General features: G+C 42.9%; 2 protein-coding genes across 8 annotated transcripts in view; both read left to right on the top strand.

The window, feature by feature from the left end:
• The window catches only part of mgaa (MAX dimerization protein MGA a), a 75,419-nt gene extending 67,551 nt beyond the window's left edge, over positions 1-7,868 (top strand). For all 5 annotated transcript variants that reach the window (XM_047345176.1, XM_047345175.1, XM_047345177.1 and 2 more), the window contains 3 exons: positions 1,937-2,051; positions 4,012-4,287; positions 6,423-7,868. In XM_047345176.1, coding sequence (XP_047201132.1) covers positions 1,937-2,051; positions 4,012-4,287; positions 6,423-7,039 — 1,008 coding nt within the window. In that variant the 3' untranslated portion in view covers positions 7,040-7,868. The remainder of the gene's footprint in view (positions 1-1,936; positions 2,052-4,011; positions 4,288-6,422) is intronic.
• Positions 7,869-11,497: 3,629 nt separating this feature from the next.
• mapkbp1 (mitogen-activated protein kinase binding protein 1) overlaps positions 11,498-20,700 on the top strand; it is a 79,545-nt gene continuing 70,342 nt past the window's right edge. For 2 of the 3 annotated variants that reach the window (XM_047345062.1, XM_047345061.1), the window contains exon 1: positions 11,499-11,910. In XM_047345062.1, coding sequence (XP_047201018.1) covers positions 11,794-11,910 — 117 coding nt within the window. In that variant the 5' untranslated portion in view covers positions 11,499-11,793. Of the gene's footprint in view, positions 11,911-20,700 lie in introns of all 3 variants that reach the window. The other variant, XR_007035059.1, reaches the window with a different exon arrangement.

The raw sequence follows: 20,700 nt of genomic DNA, 5'->3' as shown, positions 1-20,700 counted from the left end.
TCTCATCAAACCTCATGACCTTCTCCCATTCCTCCTCTGGATCATCCAGATGGTCATTGGGAAACTTCAGACAGGTCTGGACATGCGCTGGTTTGGGCAGGAGGACCTTGGGTGCACTGCAGGACTTTAATCCATGGCAGCGTACTGTTTTACTGATGGTCTTCTTTGAGTCCTAGATCTCATCAGGTCATTGACTAGGTTCCCCGCTGATCCCTCACCTTCCTCATGATCACTGATGCTCCACGAGGTGAGATCTTGCATGAAGCCCCAGACCGAGGGAGATTGACCATCATCTTGAACTTCTTCCATTTTCTTCTAATTGCTCCAACAGTTGTTGTCTTCTCACCAAGCTGCTTGGCTATTTTCCTGTAGACCATCCCAGCCTTGTGCAGGTCTACTATTTTATCCCTGATGTTCTTACACAGCTCTCTGGTCTTGGCCATTGTGGAGAGGTTGGAGTTTGTTTGATTGAGTGTGTGGACAGGTGTGTTTTATACAGATAACGAGTTCAAACAGGTGCAGTTAATACAGGTAATGAGTGGAGAACAGGAGGGCTTCTTAAAGAAGAACTAACAGGCCTGTTAGAGTCAGGATTCTTAACTGGTTGTTAGGTGATCAAATATTTATGTCGTACAATAAATGCAAATTAATTACTTCAAAATCACAGAATGGGATTTTCTGGATTTTTGTTTTAGATTCCATCACTCATAGTTGAAGATAACCTATGATAAAAAATGAAAGACTTCTACATGCTTTGTAAGTGGGAAAACCTGCAAAATCAGCAATGTATCAGATACTTTCTTCTTCTACTTTTAGCTGCTTCCCTCATGGCCACAGTGGATCACCCGTCTCCATTTTGCCCTATCCTTTCCCTGTTATTTCTCTTTCCCTCCTCACCATGTCTATGAATCTTCTCTGGGGTCTTTCTCCTGCCTGGCAGCTCTGTTTCAAATATTCTCTCTCCAAGGCCACCTTTTCCATTGAAGGTTTGAGGTCCGCACCTCTCGATTCCACTTGGTCTCACTCTCCTCAGCACGGAACCTGTTGCATTTCCACTGACCCACTAATGACAGGAGCTATGGCTTGAAGCCCCGCCTCCAACCCTCAGTGTAGGAGGCTATGAATGTTACTGTGGGACTTTGTCACATTAAAGTAATCTATGTGAAATGATAAAAAATAAATAGAAAATGAAAACATAAACGAAAAACGAATCATTTTTGTATTATTGTACTCAGCCTCAATGGTTCCTGCTGGTACAGAGTAGGTCCCAAAAAAGCAAGTACTGGGCCAGAATGAAACAGTAATAGAAACGCTTGTAAAATGGGCTGAGTGGGGAGGAGCCGAGTCATTCTCCAAAACCGAGTGGGCCAGAATTCCTCCACAGTGAGGTTAAAGACTGACATCCAGTTCTCACAAACACTGTTGCTGCCAAGGGAGGAACAACTAGTTTTTAGGTTTAGGGGTAATTACTTTTTTATATGGTTAGGTTGGTTTGGAAAGAATATTCTCTATTTAAAAAAATCATTATTTGAAAACAGCTTTTTGTATTTACTCAGGTTATGATAACAATATTAGTTTGATGATGTCAAACTTTTATGTGGGACAAAGAACCAAAACCAAAAGGAATCTGGAAGGGGTCAAGAACTTTTTCACAGCCCTGTATGGCAGGGGGCAGCTCACTAAAATAGTACTTTTTGTGAAAGTAAATATATTTAAATGTTACTAAAGTAATTCAGCACTTCTGAGTGTGAGAATATTCTTATTTACAAGTTTCTTTCCCTGCTTTTTAAATCAAAAGATTCAGCTCACTGTAAGGTTAACGTTGCTGCTTTTATTATGACACTGGTTAGGTTTTATTGAATATGAGCTGATCAGATAGAGCTGATTAATAGACCTTAAACTGGAATGAATGAACATCAAGACTGTTGTGTTTTAGGCTCCTCGGGAGGTCCAGAAGCTTCCAGCAGAGACGGAGAGACTGTTGTTCATCCAGAGCTCGAAGAAAAAAGATAATCGAGACACACACATCCAGGACGTCTGCGGCACATCAGGTCTGACATTAACTTTTCATTATTTGCTCGGCGTCTTAGAATCAATCAGTAATATTACACCCTGTGCCACAATTCTCTACAGTTTTATGTCTGCACAACTTCAACATCATGCTGCCTTCACTATACCTCCAAAGTGGGAAATTGGACTGCTTTTCTGCTTTCCCGTCAGTTCGACTCTCTGTTTGACCACCAAACATGCTTGATGCACCTAGAAATTATCACCCAGTAATCACACAGCTGACATTGGAGTTCTCACTTTAATGGCTGTCTTCTAAAAAAAATAGCAAAAAACTTCACCAAACATCCCAGCTAACCTCTTTTTACTTTCCCTCCTGCCAGTAGATTACACCCCACTCCAACTAAGATTTCTTGTCAGAATATACAAACCAGGTGCTGTGAAATATATCTAACCAGAACAATGTAGGTAGCTCAACACAACTAATATAACAAGTGGTTTCTCCAAGTTCAACACAAAATTTCTCTTCATCAAAATTATTCCACACCAACAAACATCTTCATTACTCAGTAGAGCAGCTATTTGTTACTATGCTGCAAATGGGATTTAGAAGCAGGCAATAGCTTCTGGCAGCGTTACTGAGCAACATTAGCTCATTCCTCATGGCCAGACATTTCCAGGTTATTAATATTGTTTGGTTTGTGTGCTGCAGCCTTTTTCAAAGAGGTCAAGTCAGGGCAGTGTGATGTTCATTCTAGTGTCTTTCTGGACATCTTCTGAAACCAAGCCCAGGTGGACTTTGAGGTATTATTGGCATAATTATCCTGGTTGACGGTCCAGTGCTGCCGAAGCTTCAGCCTCCTCAGACAGCAGGACATTTTTTCCCAGGATTTCTAGATGGTTGATGGAATCGATCTTGCTTTTCTGTAGGCAGTGTCCGTTTCAGCGTATTCTTCATCTTCCCTTCTGAAACGTTCCAATTCTTCATTCTGCAGAACCCAATCCCATAATCTCTTTGGCTTATTTATATAGCTGTGAGCAATGTGGAGCTGATTTTTCTTTTGCTTTTGGGTCAGTATTGATGTACAGGCATGAAGGTCTTCAGCATTTAGTATGTTCCTTACTGTGGAAACTGAAACCACATTGGCTGCAGCCACCAAGTTTTTCTGCAGAGCTTTTTCAGTCAGTTGAGGGTTTTTGACCACCTAGCTTCTCAGTAATCTAGGGGCAGCTTCCTATTTCAGTCACCAGGTGGCGGAACCACTGTTCCTTTAACCTTGTGAACTAAGCTTCCCGCTGTATGTGAAGGAACCCTCAGGACCTTTATCTTTGTGTAGGAAAGATAATACCTGATGAAGAATCTTATTTAAGGTGTTTAATAACTTTGAGACTGTTATTTATTGAATTTGAATAAAATCCATGTCATCTTGCCTTTATTATACTTTTTAAAGCGCTGTTTGATAATTCGTTGGAAACATCTGAACCATTTAGAATGTACAGGTCCTTCTCAAAATATTAGCATATTGTGATAAAGTTCATTATTTTCCATAATGTAATGATGAAAATTTAACATTCATATATTTTAGATTCATTGCACACTAACTGCAGTAAGTAAAAGCTCTCTTGCTCCATGATGTTGTGGTCCAGATGTTGTTCAGCCCTACGTATTGCAAAAAGAAGGCAGACTATATTGTGGTGGATACGAGCTGAGCTCCATTCATCCCTAAAATGATCCACCGTTTTGTCCACAATATGTCACTGATGGTCCATGGAAACATCAGGAAGTCATAGAAGGTTGCATTATCCACACATTTACTCTATAAACCTTCCTAAAAACATAAAGGTTTAGATGTTTCTTGCCTTTACAGTATATACAACATTACAAATGTTGAATACAGAACTTGAATAAAAGTTGGAATCTTTTTTATGATGGAAAACCTGGAAAGTGAATGAGAGATTTTAAATTGTGGGCAGTTTAAGGATCTCTTCTGTTTGTGACTGCAGGGACGGAGAAGCTGCAGCAGCTGCTGACCAATCAGACCAATCAAAAGCAGACTGAGATCGAGACGAGGCAACGCATGGCCGCTGAGGTACTAGTGGAGGGTGCCTACTGTGTAGCCCCACCTGCAGGAGTTGCTGACCCCCTGCAGTCACCACAGGCTCCTCCCTGTCAGGGTTTGGGTAATGCGTCTGGAACGATTAAACGGACAAAGACTGTTCCCAACATTCTGTCTCGCAGCAGGAATCAAACGCTGCCTCTGAAAACATCAGCTGAAAAGGGTAAGATGGTACTGCCAACAGAACCCAGTACCTCAGTGCACCAGTCACACTTCTTGAAATCCTGTTTGGTACAAACATCTTTGAGATTTTGTGTGTTAAGCCAACAATACGTTTTACATAATAGGGAAGTGGAAGGAAAATGGTGCATAGTTTTTTTTTTCAAAATCAAAATGTCTGAAAATGTGAAATCTATTTGTATTCAGCTCTCCTCAGTCAGGACTCTGTAGAACCACCTTTGGCTTCAAATTGATTCTTTGTGCCCATTCTTTTTTTTTTTTTTCAAAGAGCTCAGACTCAATCAGATTGGATGGAGCGGTCATGACCAATACTGTGTGGAGGGGAGTCCCTTCAAAGGGAGGGGTTCTCCCAACAGGGGCCCTTTTATGGTGCATTCAAGTACAACTTGTACACCAGATTATATCACAGGTGTCAAACTCCAGTCCTCGAGGGCCAGTGTTCTGCAACATTTAGATGTGCCTCTGCTTCAACACATCTGAATCTAATAATTAGGTCATTAGGAGGATTCTGGAGAACTTGACTGCATGCTGAGGAGGTAATTTGGCCATAGATTCAGGTGCGTTGGACCAGGGATCCATCTAAAGGTTTGAGAACACCTCAATCTATATTTTAAAACAGCTTGAAAATATTTCAAAAATGTTTTTGTAAGTGGATTATCGGTAGAGTCTGATTAAACTCCTAAATGACAACACTGACCATTTCCGTGTGGTTTTATTGTTGTACCACCCACCCACCCATCCATCCACCCACCCACCCATCCATCCATCCATCCATCCATCGATCCGTCCGTCCATCCATCCATCCATCCATCCATCCATCCATCCATCCACCCATCTACCCATCCATCCATCTATCCATCCATCCAGCCATCCACCCAAACCACCCACCCATCCATCCACCCACCCACCCATCCATCCACCCACCCACCTACCCATCCACCCACCCACCCATCCATCCACCCACCCACCCACCCATCTACCCATCCATCCATCCACCCACCCACCCACCCATCTACCCATCCATCCATCCACCCAAACCACCCACCCATCTACCCATCCATCCACCCACCCACCCACCCATCTACCCATCCATCCATCCACCCACCCACCTACCCATCCATCCACCCACCCACCCACCCATCTACCCATCCATCCATCCACCCACCCACCCACCCATCTACCCATCCATCCATCCACCCATCTACCCATCCATCCATCCACCCAAACCACCCACCCATCTACCCATCCATCCATCCACCCAAACCACCCATCCATCCATCCATCCATCCATCGATCCGTCCGTCCATCCATCCATCCATCCATCCATCCACCCATCTACCCATCCATCCATCTATCCATCCATCCAGCCATCCACCCAAACCACCCACCCATCCATCCACCCATCTACCCATCCATCCACCCACCCACCCATCTACCCATCCATCCATCCATCCACCCAAACCACCCACCCATCTACCCATCCATCCATCCACCCAAACCACCCATCCATCCATCCATCGATCCGTCCGTCCATCCATCCATCCATCCACCCATCCATCCATCTATCCATCCATCCAGCCATCCACCCAAACCACCCACCCATCCATCCACCCACCCATCTACCCATCCATCCATCCAGCCATCCACCCAAACCACCCACCCATCCATCCACCCATCTACCCATCCATCCATCCACCCAAACCACCCACCCATCCATCCATCCATCCGTCCATCGTCTGTGTTCTATTATCATTACTGACTAAATCAACCCATAACTCCAGTCAGTTCTATACCAGCCACATTTTGTGATGTTGGAGCATATTAATAAAATGTAATTATTGTTAGGAAATTTTTAACTTTAACTATTATACATCTTGTTTTTCTTGATTGTAACATATTGAAATCATACACCCATCGTTTACCGTTCTTTCTTACCCTTCCTGCTTTACAGTCTGCAGGGCCTGGGTGGGGCGAGGAATGCCACAGCCTAAACTGATTTAATGTTGTAGAATCAGCTATATAAATACATTTGCAAGGCACTGGATTCCAGAGTGTTGCATGTGAAAATGTCTTGTGGGCGAGGTTTTCCTGCTAGCTGATTTTTGTTTTTCCTTGCAGTACCTAACTTGGACAAGGGGCTTTTCGCTATTCAGCCAGGAAGCACATCGCACCAAACCCAGGAACTTCAGCCCCCACCTGCTGCAGGACTGTCTCCGGTTCTGCTGCTCTCTGCTAAATGCAACCAGGTCAGAGGCCACCACCAGGGTCTAGGTCAGCCCCTCAGTCCCGCTGCCTCTCAGAGCTCAGTTTCAGGCATGTACCCTCACCTAGATGTACAACAGACTGAAACTGTTGGACAATCACCCCGTCAGGACCCGGACAATGAGAGCCTGTCGTCCCTCCTGAATGAAATAGTTTTTCTCAACCAGCAGACTGTTGCCGCGGATACAACAGCAGGTACATCAGCAGTGAAAGATTGTCTTCAGGGTTCCTCGGTGGGTGGATCTGAGGAACAGAGACTGGCCTCAGAGCACCTTGGGCCAACTTCAGGGAACACTACTGAAGGTGTCCTGACCCCACCCCCTCTGCTGCACATGAAAGTGGGAGGGGCCAAAGTGCCAGGACTCAGCACCAATGATGGAGCAGCAGTTGGAGGTGGAGGAAGCGGTCGTTTGGCCTGGAGGCCAATGCCGAGGCTAGTTCCTCTGGGGCTGAGAGGAAACTCTCCTAGCTGACTGTGGGAAATCTGTGGCAGGCCGACGGATTCTTACTGGTTCTGAAGGCCGATCCGACTGATGTTTTTAACAAGGCCATGTTTTGTCTGTTTCAGTTCTCAAAGCTGAGTTCAGCAATAAAGTTGCAGACTTTGTGGACTGAGATAATGTTATCTGTCCTGGAGCAGGGCAGAAATGAGCTGAGCGATTAAACTACAGATGTTTTGGTTCTGATCCAAGAAAAATATTTACAAATTGTTTAAACAAGATTTCCTTGTGCGAATATTGCCACCTGTGAAACTTTCAGTATAACCAGGAGGAGAACAAGAGGTGTTGAAGGAAAAAAAAGACAGATGCTTTAGTATCAGACAGCAGAAATCTGGACCAGACTGAACCATTTCAGAATCAGCAGTATGCAGACTTTCATTTAAAAACTCAAGCTTCCCTAGTTACTGACAACTTAAACTCCATATTTATCATATCTGAGAGGGCATAAGTTAATTTCTCTTTAAAAATATAATTTTTTCCTGAAATGGACTCGACACAAAGTTCTCTTCTAAGTGTTGGTTGCTGCAAAATGTTTCGACTTCAGACTGGAAGGTTTGTGGACACACAGTATTTGTTCCTTCCTACCAGAAACCACCGTGGATGATTCTGACTAACATCTCCAGAATAAAATGTCTTAGATTCGGTTTCTTAGTTTGGAAGTTTAAATAAATGCAAATCGTTGTTCTTTAAAAGTTCTGCCTCGTGTTCCTTAAATTAGGAATTTTTTATTTGTTTAAAAATCATTTGAAGTAGATGATGTCTCTTGTTTAACTCTTTAATATTAATAAAGTTTTTTTTATGACTTTGTCTTTCTGGCTTTGATCTAGGGAATGAAAACAGGTCAGACCAAGTCTCTTTAAGTTTTCATGCGTCATGCTGGAAGTTCTGCCTACATTTATATTCAGCTCCACAGAGTAATTCTAGTTTGAAGTCTTTTGAGACCAGACTGACATTTTTCTCCATTCTAGTTTGCAGAATAGTTCAAACCCAGCCAGACTGAATGTAGAAAATCTGCAAATATCAGTTTTTAAATCCCGCCACAGATTCTCAGTACAGGTGAAACAGTGCAGCTGAAATCACTCTGTGAAGCAAATTAACAGATTGATCGCAGGACCAATGTGTTTCACCAGTGCAGAGCGGGATCAACACTGGCAGCAGGCGGATGTGAGTACAGGTCCTTCTCAAAATATTAGCATATTGTGATAAAGTTCATTATTTTCCATAATGTCATGATGAAAATTTAATATTCATATATTTTAGATTCATTGCACACTAACTGAAATATTTCAGGACTTTTATTGTCTTAATACAGATGATTTTGGCATACAGCTCATGAAAACCCAAAATTCCTATCTCACAAAATTAGCATATCATTAAAAGGGTCTCTAAACGAGCTATGAACCTAATCATCTGAATCAACGAGTTAACTCTAAACACCTGCAAAATATTCCTGAGGCCTTTAAAACTCCCAGCCTGGTTCATCACTCAAAACCCCAATCATGGGTAAGACTGCCGACCTGACTGCTGTCCAGAAGGCCACTATTGACACCCTCAAGCAAGAGGGTAAGACACAGAAAGACATTTCTGAACGAATAGGCTGTTCCCAGAGTGCTGTATCAAGGCACCTCAGTGAGAAGTCTGTGGGAAGGAAAAAGTGTGGCAGAAAACGCTGCACAACGAGAAGAGGTGACCGGACCCTGAGGAAGATTCTGGAGAAGGGCCGATTCCAGACCTTGGGGGACCTGCGGAAGCAGTGGACTGAGTCTGGAGTAGAAACATCCAGAGCCACCGTGCACAGACGTGTGCAGGAAATGGGCTACAGGTGCTGCATTCCCCAGGTCAAGCCACTTTTGAACCAGAAACAGTGGCAGAAGCGCCTGACCAGGGCTACAGAGAAGCAGCACTGGATTGTTGCTCAGTGGTCCAAAGTACTTTTTTCGAATGAAAGCAAATTCTGCATGTCATTCAGAAATCAAGGTGCCAGAGTCTGGAGGAAGACTGAGGAGAAGGAAATGCCAAAATGCCAGAAGTCCAGTGTCAAGTACCCACAGTCAGTGATGGTCTGGGGTGCCGTGTCAGCTGCTGGTGTTGGTCCACTGTGTTTTATCAAGGGCAGGGTCAATGCAGCTAGCTATCAGGAGATTTTGGAGCACTTCATGCTTCCATCTGCTGAAAAGCTTTATGGAGATGAAGATTTCATTTTTCAGCACGACCTGGCACCTGCTCACAGTGCCAAAACCACTGGTAAATGGTTTACTGACCATGGTATCACTGTGCTCAATTGGCCTGCCAACTCTCCTGACCTGAACCCCATAGAGAATCTGTGGGATATTGTGAAGAGAACGTTGAGAGACTCAAGACCCAACACTCTGGATGAGCTAAAGGTCGCTATCGAAGCATCCTGGGCCTCCATAAGACCTCAGCAGTGCCACAGGCTGATTGCCTCCATGCCACGCCGCATTGAAGCAGTCATTTCTGCCAAAGGATTCCCGACCAAGTATTGAGTGCATAACTGTACATGATTATTTAAAGGTTGACGTTTTTTGTATTAAAAACACTTTTCTTTTATTGGTCGGATGAAATATGCTAATTTTGTGAGATAGGAATTTTGGGTTTTCATGAGCTGTATGCCAAAATCATCCGTATTAAGACAATAAAGGACCTAAAATATTTCAGTTAGTGTGCAATGAATCTAAAATATATGAATGTCAAATTTTCATCATGACATTATGGAAAATAATGAACTTTATCACAATATGCTAATATTTTGAGAAGGACCTGTATATGGTGAAGAAGATTGAATTGTTTGTGAAATCTGAGTTTAAAAACATGTCTGGAGAAAACGAGCCAGGATATGTTCTATGTGTTGCCAACAAATAGGTATCCTGATAAAACCCATGTGGGGTTTTCTTCTCATCCAAGGGATGGGCTTCCTCTCAATGCTGCCCAAGAGCTCTGCCATGGATAAATTGTAGGATCAAACCATCCTCCAAGAGCTTCTTCTAATAACTTGGTGATGATCTGTGGATCTGGGTTTTCCAGTCCTGTTGGAAAAGGCATGTTAGAAGCTTTTTCTGGAAAGCCTATGAATTGCCCTGTGGTGCATTTAATGTGCAGCAGTCTATTGCTAAAATAATTTTCCAGTGCAGTCATGGTGTCGTGCATGACACCATGACTGCACCATTTCATTTCAGTTTTATTTATATAGCGCCTATTCACAACACATGTCGTCTCAAGGCTCTTCACAAAGGGTTCGGAACGGTGCGGGGTTGTTGGGGAGGTTAGAATAAACTACTGAGTGTTAGTGTTTGGCCATGTTAGAATGGGCTATGTGTAGGGGTACTAAGTAAAATAAACTGATAAAATATGTCCATCTGGAGCCCACCGGTGTCTATTTTTTACACTAAAAACCACAAAGATTGGGGCTACCTCTCTCTGTCAGACTGATTATAACCATTGGAAAAGAGAAGGGGTCGCACAGGTAGCAGAACACACTGAAAGATTTGGTAATTAAAGGGATTCCTGGGACAGAGCAGGGCTTCCTGATCACTTTCTACATGCTAGCTGCTACAGACGCATCACCCCACTGAAATTAGTCAAGAATATTGATCGAGTGAACAGTTCAGCCATCTCTGTGAGGTGGGATTGAACCTGCAGAAATCTACCATCAGCGTAGGACAGCCGATGCATGAAAGGCTGGTTTTAAACAGGTTTTCAATCCACCAAAAAGGAGAAATCCTAATATGTGTTATTGCCGCTGCCCGGTAACAGTTCCAGGTCATGACCTTGGCTGCTTTTTGCCCCCCTCATACTTTCCTGACTACATTCTTACTGAGCAGTAATTCTAGGTTATAGCCTGAAAGCCTTGGACCCAAAGCCAATGTTTTGGTGCTGGCCTTGTTGAGGATGATTTTCTGGGACTGTCAGCAGGCAGGGTTTAAAACAAACACTTGAATGACTCCACCAGTTGTTTTAGTAGGTCTGTAAAAAAAAAAAAAATCTCCCAGCAGTTTAAAGGCACCAAGACAAACTGGTATTTTGTGCAAATAAAGCAACTTACTGCAGGATATAAAGAATCAGGAGTGGCTTCAACTCGTCTGTGTTGATGTCTTCCTGTGATGAAAAGACCTGCTGTGAACCAGTGAGACTTGGCTTAAAAGCCTCACGTGTATTAAAGCTTTCTGGTATTCCTTTGTTAAATTCATCTGGTCGCTTTTCCTCCTCGTATCAAAATGCAACATTTACAAAAGAAAAGTTTTATCTATTATCAACGAGGCTCAGCCAGAATATGTAATGGCAGAGTGTGATGTGTTTCTTTTAAACATTTAGAGGAAAATCTATTTAAAATTGAACAAAAATCCAACAGTAAAACGTTTGAGCCCCAGAGCTTACTTCGGTAATCTTATCCTGAAAAGCACGACCGGAAACGGGTAACTTGCCACTTCCAGCTTAATGCTGTCGGAGAGTGGATTGTCTCGCTCCACCCTGGTTGGATTTACCTTTTGCTGCCGCAGACGAACAGGCTAATATGGTGAGCGTATTCGAACCGGATCAGCACCTACAGGACCAGGCCCAGGTTCTTTGAAAGGATTGTGCCGGCCTCGGAGCGCAGACAACATGACCGCTGCGCGGACAGAGAACAGGGCGATTTGCGCTTGACCGTGTCCGTGACCTACGTGAGAGCTGCCGCCGCTGACGGACTCAATTTACCGGCAGCTAGCGTCGATATGTCCGCGGAGGGAAGCGGAACCATCCGCAGGCGCATCAAGAACCTGCTGCGCTCCCCGTCCATCAAACTGAGACGGAGCAGCGCGGCGCGGCACAAAAACGACCTAAGCGGCAAGGTGCGTACATCCACACAGCAGTCACACACACTGTGTAACGGTGTGTGTGTGTGTGTGTGTGTGTGTGTGCGGTGACCCGTATACTCTGACTGCTCCTCGGCATGCTGCTGCTCCAGTATCTTGTCTTGTTTTTTCTTGGTTAATAACCGTGGTATTATATAGTGTTATTTTTGGCATTCCAGCGCCATCAGGAATGTTTCTCACTAAACGCAACACGTTTCCTCACACGTTCTGCCATTGTTCCACAGGCTCAGCTGTTCACTTCCAAAATACATCCTCAGTCATTCTCTCTAACAGTCTGTGGTGAGAACTTTTCTTGCACAGATGTTAGAGGTCAGGCTATAACTTGCTGATACCCATTTCACATTATCCTGGAGGTCTAAACAGCCGATTAAGATTTTAAATGATTCTGTTTCACTTACTCTGCTACCAAGGAACATATCCAACAGAAAATAACAGAACTGCATTAAATGTACCAACCATTCATTTCATTTTTGTTAAACAGAAAAAGTGCATCAGTGTGTAATGGAGAAACCTGCATAATATGAGCTACAACAACATTTAATTTCCCTTTGGGATTAATAAAGTATTATTAAATTGAATATTGTTGGTGATTTAGTATACTGTAATAATACGGTAACAATAGTAATATAGTATAACGTTAATAGCCCGAAAATATAAGTTCTTAGATACTTTAAGAACTTCACAGATTTTTAGTATGTAAACTGCCAACCACTGATCAGAACTGATGGGAATATTGGCTGGTACCAAACTCTGGCCAATTCATTGGTGCATCGCTGCAAAATCTACTCAAAATTCTTGCTTTTTAGAAGTGTGGTCATGGACTCAGCTGAATAATCCACCTGCTTTTGGACTATGGGGCTGGTTCCACTCTGCAGGGTTCGTCTCAGTATTTTATTCACCTTGTACAGCTTCTACTGAGCTTTGCGCTCCCCTGAAACTCACCTGACTAGTTTTACTGGTGGCGTGAGGACAAACATCTGGTCAGACATTAGTGTGGGGGAATTCAACTTCTCTGTGAGTAAACAAGTCTTGAGGAAATGATCCTTATGAATAGTGCATGAAGTATTTGGACTGAGGAAGTTGCTTGGCATGAAAATACCTGCTTTTTGGAAATATTTGTGCAGAAAACTTGTTTAACTGCTGGTATGTTCAGATGTGGTTTCGGTGTTCAGCTTGTCTTGGTATTGACATAGTGTCTTCTGCTAAACGGCCAGACAAAGACAAAGTCAGTCATGCGTGTGTAATAGCTACCAGATAATTTGGAACGAAAACCAGAAGAGCAGACCTCAAGAGATCCAGTATGGACCAACTATGTATCCTGCTGTGTTCTGTTAAACATCATCTCATCTGCCATGAGTACCAAGAATGATGGACAGGCAGACAGACTCACAAGCGGCCCAGAGGAACCAGTTCGATCCAACAGGAACAGGATCCAAGCATCGTTTACATCACGAAGGGAAAAATGTTCTGTAGTGAAAGTAGCACCAGATCAGTTAGGTGCCAAAATAAAGACCTGTGCTCTGTTTCTGACCCCTGTAGAGTGTTTAATATCTCTAAAAGTGGACCTGTATGACGGCTGGGCTGGCATTCCACAGAACTAAGGTGACAGCAGCACGATTGCAGCGTTTATGAGTGACAAACGTGGAAATCAATCAAATTAACAACATCAAATAGGAATATCAACAGATTTATATCCATTTCGGTTCTGAGGATGATTATTATCCTATTATCAGTTATTATGCTTGTTTCAGCCTCTGTGCCCATATTCTGGGCTGCAGGTGGTAGGGGTTCGTCCTGTGACTGGTGGGTTGTGGTTCAAATCCCACTCCATCCGTCTCAGTCTTTTTGTCCTTGGGCAAGATATTTTAACAACCTTGCCTGCTGATGGCGGTCAGAGGGTCCAGTGGTGCCAATTGTATGGCAGCCTGACATCTGTCAGTTCACCTCAGGGCAGCTGTGGCTACAGTGTGTGAATGTGTGTATGAATGGCTTTATGACTGATTGTAGTGTAAAGCGCTTTGGTGTCCTTGCACTTGATAAAGAGTTATGTAAGTGCAGACCATTTACCATCATGGTTCATGGATCATCAAGGTCAGATTCTGGCTCAGGCTGACCTGCTTGTACCAGGAAGCCTCCTCTCTTGGATCTGTATTTCTTCTTCAGTAAAAAGTCTGCCTGACTGGATGAAAATACTTCAGAATCCACGCCTGAATCTGTTAGGAGTGTAGAATTGACTAAACCAAAAAATCATCATCCAACTCTGATCTTTGTGCGTTGTTTACCATCAGTCTGAGAATCTATGTCTGACCTTATGAACCCCGGTGGCTCAGATGTTCACTACGCAGAAACACTATAGTGGTATTTTATTGTATTTTTATTGTGAAATCCTTCATTAAAAATTCAAAATGTTTGTATCCTGTTTTTAAATTAATAGCTGTGCTGTTGAAGGGAAATGCATCCCTGGCCATTTACTTTAAGTATAAAATGGTATTCCTTCAGAGATCCTAGGGGACAAATCTAAGATGGTTCGATAAAAGAACTTACAGAAACAAACAGTTTTTCTATATTAATTAGGGCAGCAGCTCTGAGGCAGCAGTCGTTGTAAAACCTGATCTTATTACTTTAAACCATAGAAAAACTGATTCTGGAGTCTTTAGTGTCTTATAACAGCAAGTAGCACAATTAGCATTACAACCTGTAAACAGCAGTTCACCAGAGAGTGCCACCAGAGTAGATTCTGCTTTCCACTTAAATTCACGTTTCCCTTTGGTCTCCTTGGTTTTGGTCATTACACCAGTAAAGGTGTAAGCTTTCTAGAATATGTGTGTGCATGTGTGGGTTATAAAAAAAGATTTGCTGCAACCTAAAACTAGAAATGCTCTGATAAGGCTCATGCTGATTTCCATTTTGTTTTGTTTTTCTGAGGTCCAATTTGGGTAATTTCCTAATTTTTTTCAACAATAAAATGTGACTAACCTGAGTTATACAAAAAAAATGTGTACTAGATTCTGTGATAGAAGTAACAATTTTGAATCCTTCACAAAACAGAAAAATTCCAAGATTCTTCCCATTTCTGTGTCGTAGTCATACACTAGAAATGCCCTGATCAGACATTTTGTGGCCAATATCCGATCTCTGATTTGGTAAACTTCTCCACTTGCTGATACCCATTTTAGCCAATCCTGACATGTCTTTAGAAACTATATCTGCTTAAAAAAAATAAGCATTAATTGTAAATTTCTTTAAGCTAGTAATGAAATGTTTACCACATTTAAGGACAGAGAAAAGTGGGTGTTTTTACTTTTGATGCATTAGATGAGGAGGTGAAAGAATTTGATGTTTTTGATCCCTGCTTCAGAGCTGGCCCACCTAAAAGACATCACCGACCCCCTCCTGGACCCCCTGCAGTTTGCCTACAGAGCCAACAGGTCTGTAGATGACGCAGTCAACTTAGCCCTTCACTTCATCCTCCGGCACCAGGACTCCACAGGAACCTATGCCAGGATCCTGTTTGTGGATTTCACCTCTGCCTTCAACACCATCGTCCCAGTTCTGCTACAGGAGAAGCTCTCCCAGCTGAGTGTGCCCGACTCCACCTGCAGGTGGATCACTGACTTCCTGTCTGACAGGAAGCAGCGCGTGAGGCTGGGGAAGCACGTCTCTGACTCCCTGACCATCAGCACCGGTTCCCCCCAAGGCTGTATTCTCTCTCCTCTGCTCTTCTCCCTGTACACCAACAGCTGCACCTCCAGTCACCAATCTGTCAAGCTTCTGAAGTTTGCGGACAACACCACCCTGATCGGACTCATCTCTGATGGTGACGAGTCTGCGTACAGATGGGAGGTGGACCATCTGTTGGACTGGTGCAGCCAGAACAACCTTGAGCTCAACGCTCTAAAGACAGTAGAGATGGTTGTGGACTTCAGGCAGAACCCAGCCCCACCTGCCCCCATCACCCTCTGTGACTCCACAATTGACACTGTGGAATCTTTCCGCTTCCTGGGAACCATCATCTCCCAGGATCTCAAGTGGGAGCCAAACATCAGCTCCCTCATCAAGAAAGCCCAGCAGAGGATGTTCTTCCTGCGGCAGCTGAAGAAATTCAACCTGCCAAAGACTATGATGGTGCACTTCTACACAGCCATCATTGAGTCCATCCTCACCTCCTCCATCACCATCTGGTACGCCGCTGCTACAGCCAAGGATAAGGACAGGCTGCAGCGTGTCATTCGGTCTGCTGAGAAGGTGATTGGCTGCAGTCTACTGTCGCTCCAGGAACTGTACACCTCCAGGACCCTGAAGCAGGCAGGGAAGATTCTGGCTGATCCCTCCCACCCCGGTCACAGACTCTTAGAGACTCTCCCCTCTGGCAGGAGGCTGCGGTCCATCCGGACCAAAACCTCACGCCACAAGAACAGTTTTTTCCCATCTGCCACCAGCCTTGTTAACAAAGCCCGGAAACCACCCTGACACTCTCTCCCCCCCCCCCATTTTTTTGCTGTAACCTGTAACTCTATGCGTTACATTAAGGCTCAGCTTGGACTCCAGCCATACTTGCACACTGATCATCAGCACTGTTGTATTGCTCTTGCATCTTATACTGCTCTATATTTACTCTCACTCACTTAAAACTGTGCACATATATTTATATTATATTGTAGATATGTTTATACTGTTTAATTTGTACTGTATTGCACTGACTACGCCAAAACAAATTCCTTGTATGTCCAAAAACGTACTTGACAATAAAGCTTTTCTGATTCTGATTCTGAAAATGACATACCTACTGGTAACATTATTATTTAACACAATAAAAGGCCATGTCTGCTGTAGCACTGCCTGTCCTGCTGCAGGAACCCCTAGTAAGACGCTGCTTGTCTGTCTCGCCTTTTTGTCTCGCTTTATGCTGAAAAGTATCAAATTTAAGCATGCAGCCCTTTCGGTAATGGGGCCGAGAGCTGAGTTTCTGATACCAGGACAGGAGTAGAAATCAGCAGGTGAACTGGTTTTAAAGTGACAGAGTCTGTCCGGTCAGACATGAGGCGCATTTAAAAAGCTTCCAAATAATGCGGCTTGTAACAGCCTTAGAAAATATGGCCCAGCCTCTGTCGTTACCAGCTCTCTGTGTGGTTGGACATCTACAGTTATCAGGCAAAAGGTTGTCTGCGGTGCCTTTTTAAAGCCAGTGACCATCTGATCGGAACAGACAGGAAATCAAGTCTAAATTCCCAACATTAAACCCAGCTTTATATGATGAGCTGCTTATTTGCCTTTCAATCTTTTGATTACAATCGATAAGAAAAATAAACTGATAATGTCAAAATGTTTAGATTTATTCCTTATGACCTGCATTACTGAAAAATATAAACACGTTTTTTCTGGATTCATATGAGATGATATAAATCTGTGATAAACTTTCTGAGACATTTATCTTTAAACAAACTGAAATTGGCTCATTTATTTCTAATGGCTATTTCATTTATATCATGTAATAACAAGTAATAGAGTTAAAACTGTAAATGGACTAAACATGAAATTATACTGATTATCTTAAAGACCCACATTCATCCACTGATACACAGATGGATAGGCAACAAAAGTGCCTTGCCCAGTAGCAGATCGGCACTGGTGCCCTGTGGTCTTCATAGATGAAAGCAGGTTCACACTGAGCACATGTGACAGACGTGACAGAGTCTGGAGACACCATGGAGAGAGATCTGCTGCCTGCAACATCCTTCAGCATGACCGGTTTGGCAGTGGGTCAGTAATGGTGTGGGGTGGCATTTCTTTGGAGGGCCGCATGGCCCTCCATGTGTTCGCCAGAGGTAGCCTGACTGCCATTAGGTACCGAGATGAGATCCTCAGACCCCTTGTGAGACCATATGCTGGTGCGGTTGGCCCTGGGTTCCTCCTAATGCAGGACAATGCTAGACCTCATGTGGCTGGAGTGTGTCAGCAGTTCCTGCAAGATGAAGACATTGAAGCTATGGACTGGCCCGCCCGTTCCCCAGACCTGAATCCGATTGACCACATCTGGGACATTATGTCTCGCTCCATCCACCAACGTCACGTTGCACCACAGACTTTCCAGGAGTTGGTGGATGCTTCAGTCCAGGTCTTGGAGGAGATCCCTCAGGGGATCATCCGCCGTCTCATCAGGAGCATGCCCAGGCGTTGTAGGGAGGTCATACAGACACGTGGAGGTCACACACAATACTGAGCCTCATTTTGACTTGTTTTAAGGACATTACATCAAAGTTAGATCAGCCAGTAGTGTGTTTTTCTACTTTAATTTTGTGTGTGACTCCAAATCCAGGCCTCCATTGGTTGATAAATTTGATTTCCATTGATGATTTATGTGTGATTTTCTTGTCAGCACATTCAACTTTGTACAGAACAAAGTTTTCAATGAGAATATTTCATTCATTCAGATCTAGGAAGTGTTATTTGAGTGTTTCCTTTATTTTTTTGAGCAGTATATTTATATACTTAAATACAAACTTTGGACAAGAGAAAGTACAATAATCTAAGTACTATATACATAGAAGTAGGATGTAAATGAGGAGAGTAAGTATCTGCTGTATTGTACATGATGATGTCAGCAGCCTTAGCCTAAATGATCATCTAGAACGCTCCCATCTGTGGAGAAGTTCTCTGGTGAGCTGCTATCTCCTCTGTAGCTTCTGACTGCAGCAGGTACCAGAGCTGCTCACATTCCAACCTGGTGAAAGCTGAAGGAACGACGCATTGATCTGCTGGGAATACCTGTTTGTTCCCACCGTGATCCCAGGACCAAATCTACCTTTCAACACTCCTCTCTTCTCCTCCACCAGCAGGCTCTGCTCCTCTGTTCAGTTTGCTTTTCTCCACCTTTTTTTTCTGTTTTGTTTTGGTCATTTTCCCAAACTAAACCTCATTACACAAGAAGGAGATCACAGTAAAAGGCTGAATTTTAATATTAGTATGAAATTAATATGAAATAGATGCATTATGGTCACCGTCATGGTGACAAATCATTTAATTTAGCCAAGTTTTATCATCATTTCTGAATCCAGTCTAATTTCTATCATCGGTTAATATCTATCCATTGATTACTAGGAGCCCTTTTGTTTCGTTTTGCATTTTGCAACAACCAATCACAGCTCTTAGAAGGCAGCGTCACACGTAACTACGGGTCAACCACTCCTCCTCACTAAGATAGGAATCTCTGTCGTCTCCTTTCTCAGAGTCGCTTTCAGCAGAGACCTGAATCCTTAAGATAGGAGTCCTTGGTAGGAATCTTTAGGCTAAGTTAGGAGCTCTCTGAGAATCTGTGTGAATACGGGCCCTGACATCACTACCCATCACGGAGGTAGTGAACCCGTCTGTACTAATGAAATTCAATTATGCATCCAGATTTAATTTCTTTTAGAAAACAGCTAAACCTTGTTGTAAAAAGCAATACATTTTTCTGTTTTTCTGTCTTAATTATTAAGTTGAACGTCCTCAGGTTGGGAGGAAGTGGCCTCAGAGGGCCAGGCCAGCGAGAACTCTGCATTTCTAGCTTCCATCCTGTTGCAACAACACATTAACTTTTGTTACCATGACACTACCAAGTTGTAGACTGATTACCTGCTGTATGGTGTATATATAGAAAGAAAGAGGATTGGTGTGTCTGCATTTGGCTCTGGGTGTAATTGTCTTCCTAACAAGCATGCGGCCACTTATCGGTGACCACTGTGTTCAGTCTTTAAACAATTGGTGCATTTTTAAAAAGACAAGATGATTCACAGCTTCCTGTAACCCAAAAATGTGATGCAGAAGAGAAGGAATCAGCATGTGACTTGTATCTAAAACAGACAAAGACTCTTTCCAACAGAAACGGCGAACACAACGTTCATAACTCCAGTTTTGTTTAGACAGACCATCTTACATTGTGTTGTAAAGTCGGTACAGTATGCTCTCTTTTATTTCAAAGGCTTATAAATCAGGACATGATAAAAGAAAATGAGCAGGTTCTTTCCAGATCGTATCACATTGTGTGAGTAGAACCTCAGAGGAATCATACAGCATCACACAAGTGCTGAATTATTATGTGAAAAAGTCCACATTTAACATCAATGACTCAGTGATATTTATTTGAGTTTATTTAAAAAAAGAGGGGACAATGCATATTATTGGACATGTACATGTAAATATGCCAGATTATAGCCAATGGCTAATTTCCATCTGTAGTCCCTTCAACAGGTTGAATCAATTCAATTCAAATTCAAAAATATTTTATTAATCCCAAAGGGAAATTAAATGTTGTTATAGCTCATATTATGAAGGTTTCCTCAAAGAGCCGTTGTAGATGCTGATGATCAATGACATAAAGTAATAAAATCAATAAAACAACAGTAACAACAGTTAGAATAGTAAGTCATCATGGCTGTTAGCAATATAAGCAGGTAGAGTAAGTACACAGAAATAAAAGTTCCTTAAAAACAATAGGATAAAAAATAGAAAGAGAAGCAAGAACAATAAAAAAAATATAGTGGATAACATACAGGCCAAGTGTGTCTGGGTACCATACATATTTTACTAGTGTTAAAAAGCTCAAATTAAAAATCAAAAGACTGATTGAAGCGCATAGTGCAGAAAGTATATACTAGTAATAGACAAATATACAAGTTCAGGCATGGTTGTGGCAACAGTACTGTTCTTCCAATAGCCAAGCTTTAAGATGTTTGGTAAAAGAGGTCAGAGTCAGAAGTTCACGTATTGAGTTTGGTATTGAATTCCAGG

This window comes from Girardinichthys multiradiatus, chromosome 19, assembly GCF_021462225.1.
Source record: "Girardinichthys multiradiatus isolate DD_20200921_A chromosome 19, DD_fGirMul_XY1, whole genome shotgun sequence".
In the NCBI taxonomy this organism is placed as follows: Eukaryota; Metazoa; Chordata; class Actinopteri; order Cyprinodontiformes; family Goodeidae; genus Girardinichthys; species Girardinichthys multiradiatus.
This window is presented reverse-complemented; position numbering and strand designations above follow the sequence as displayed.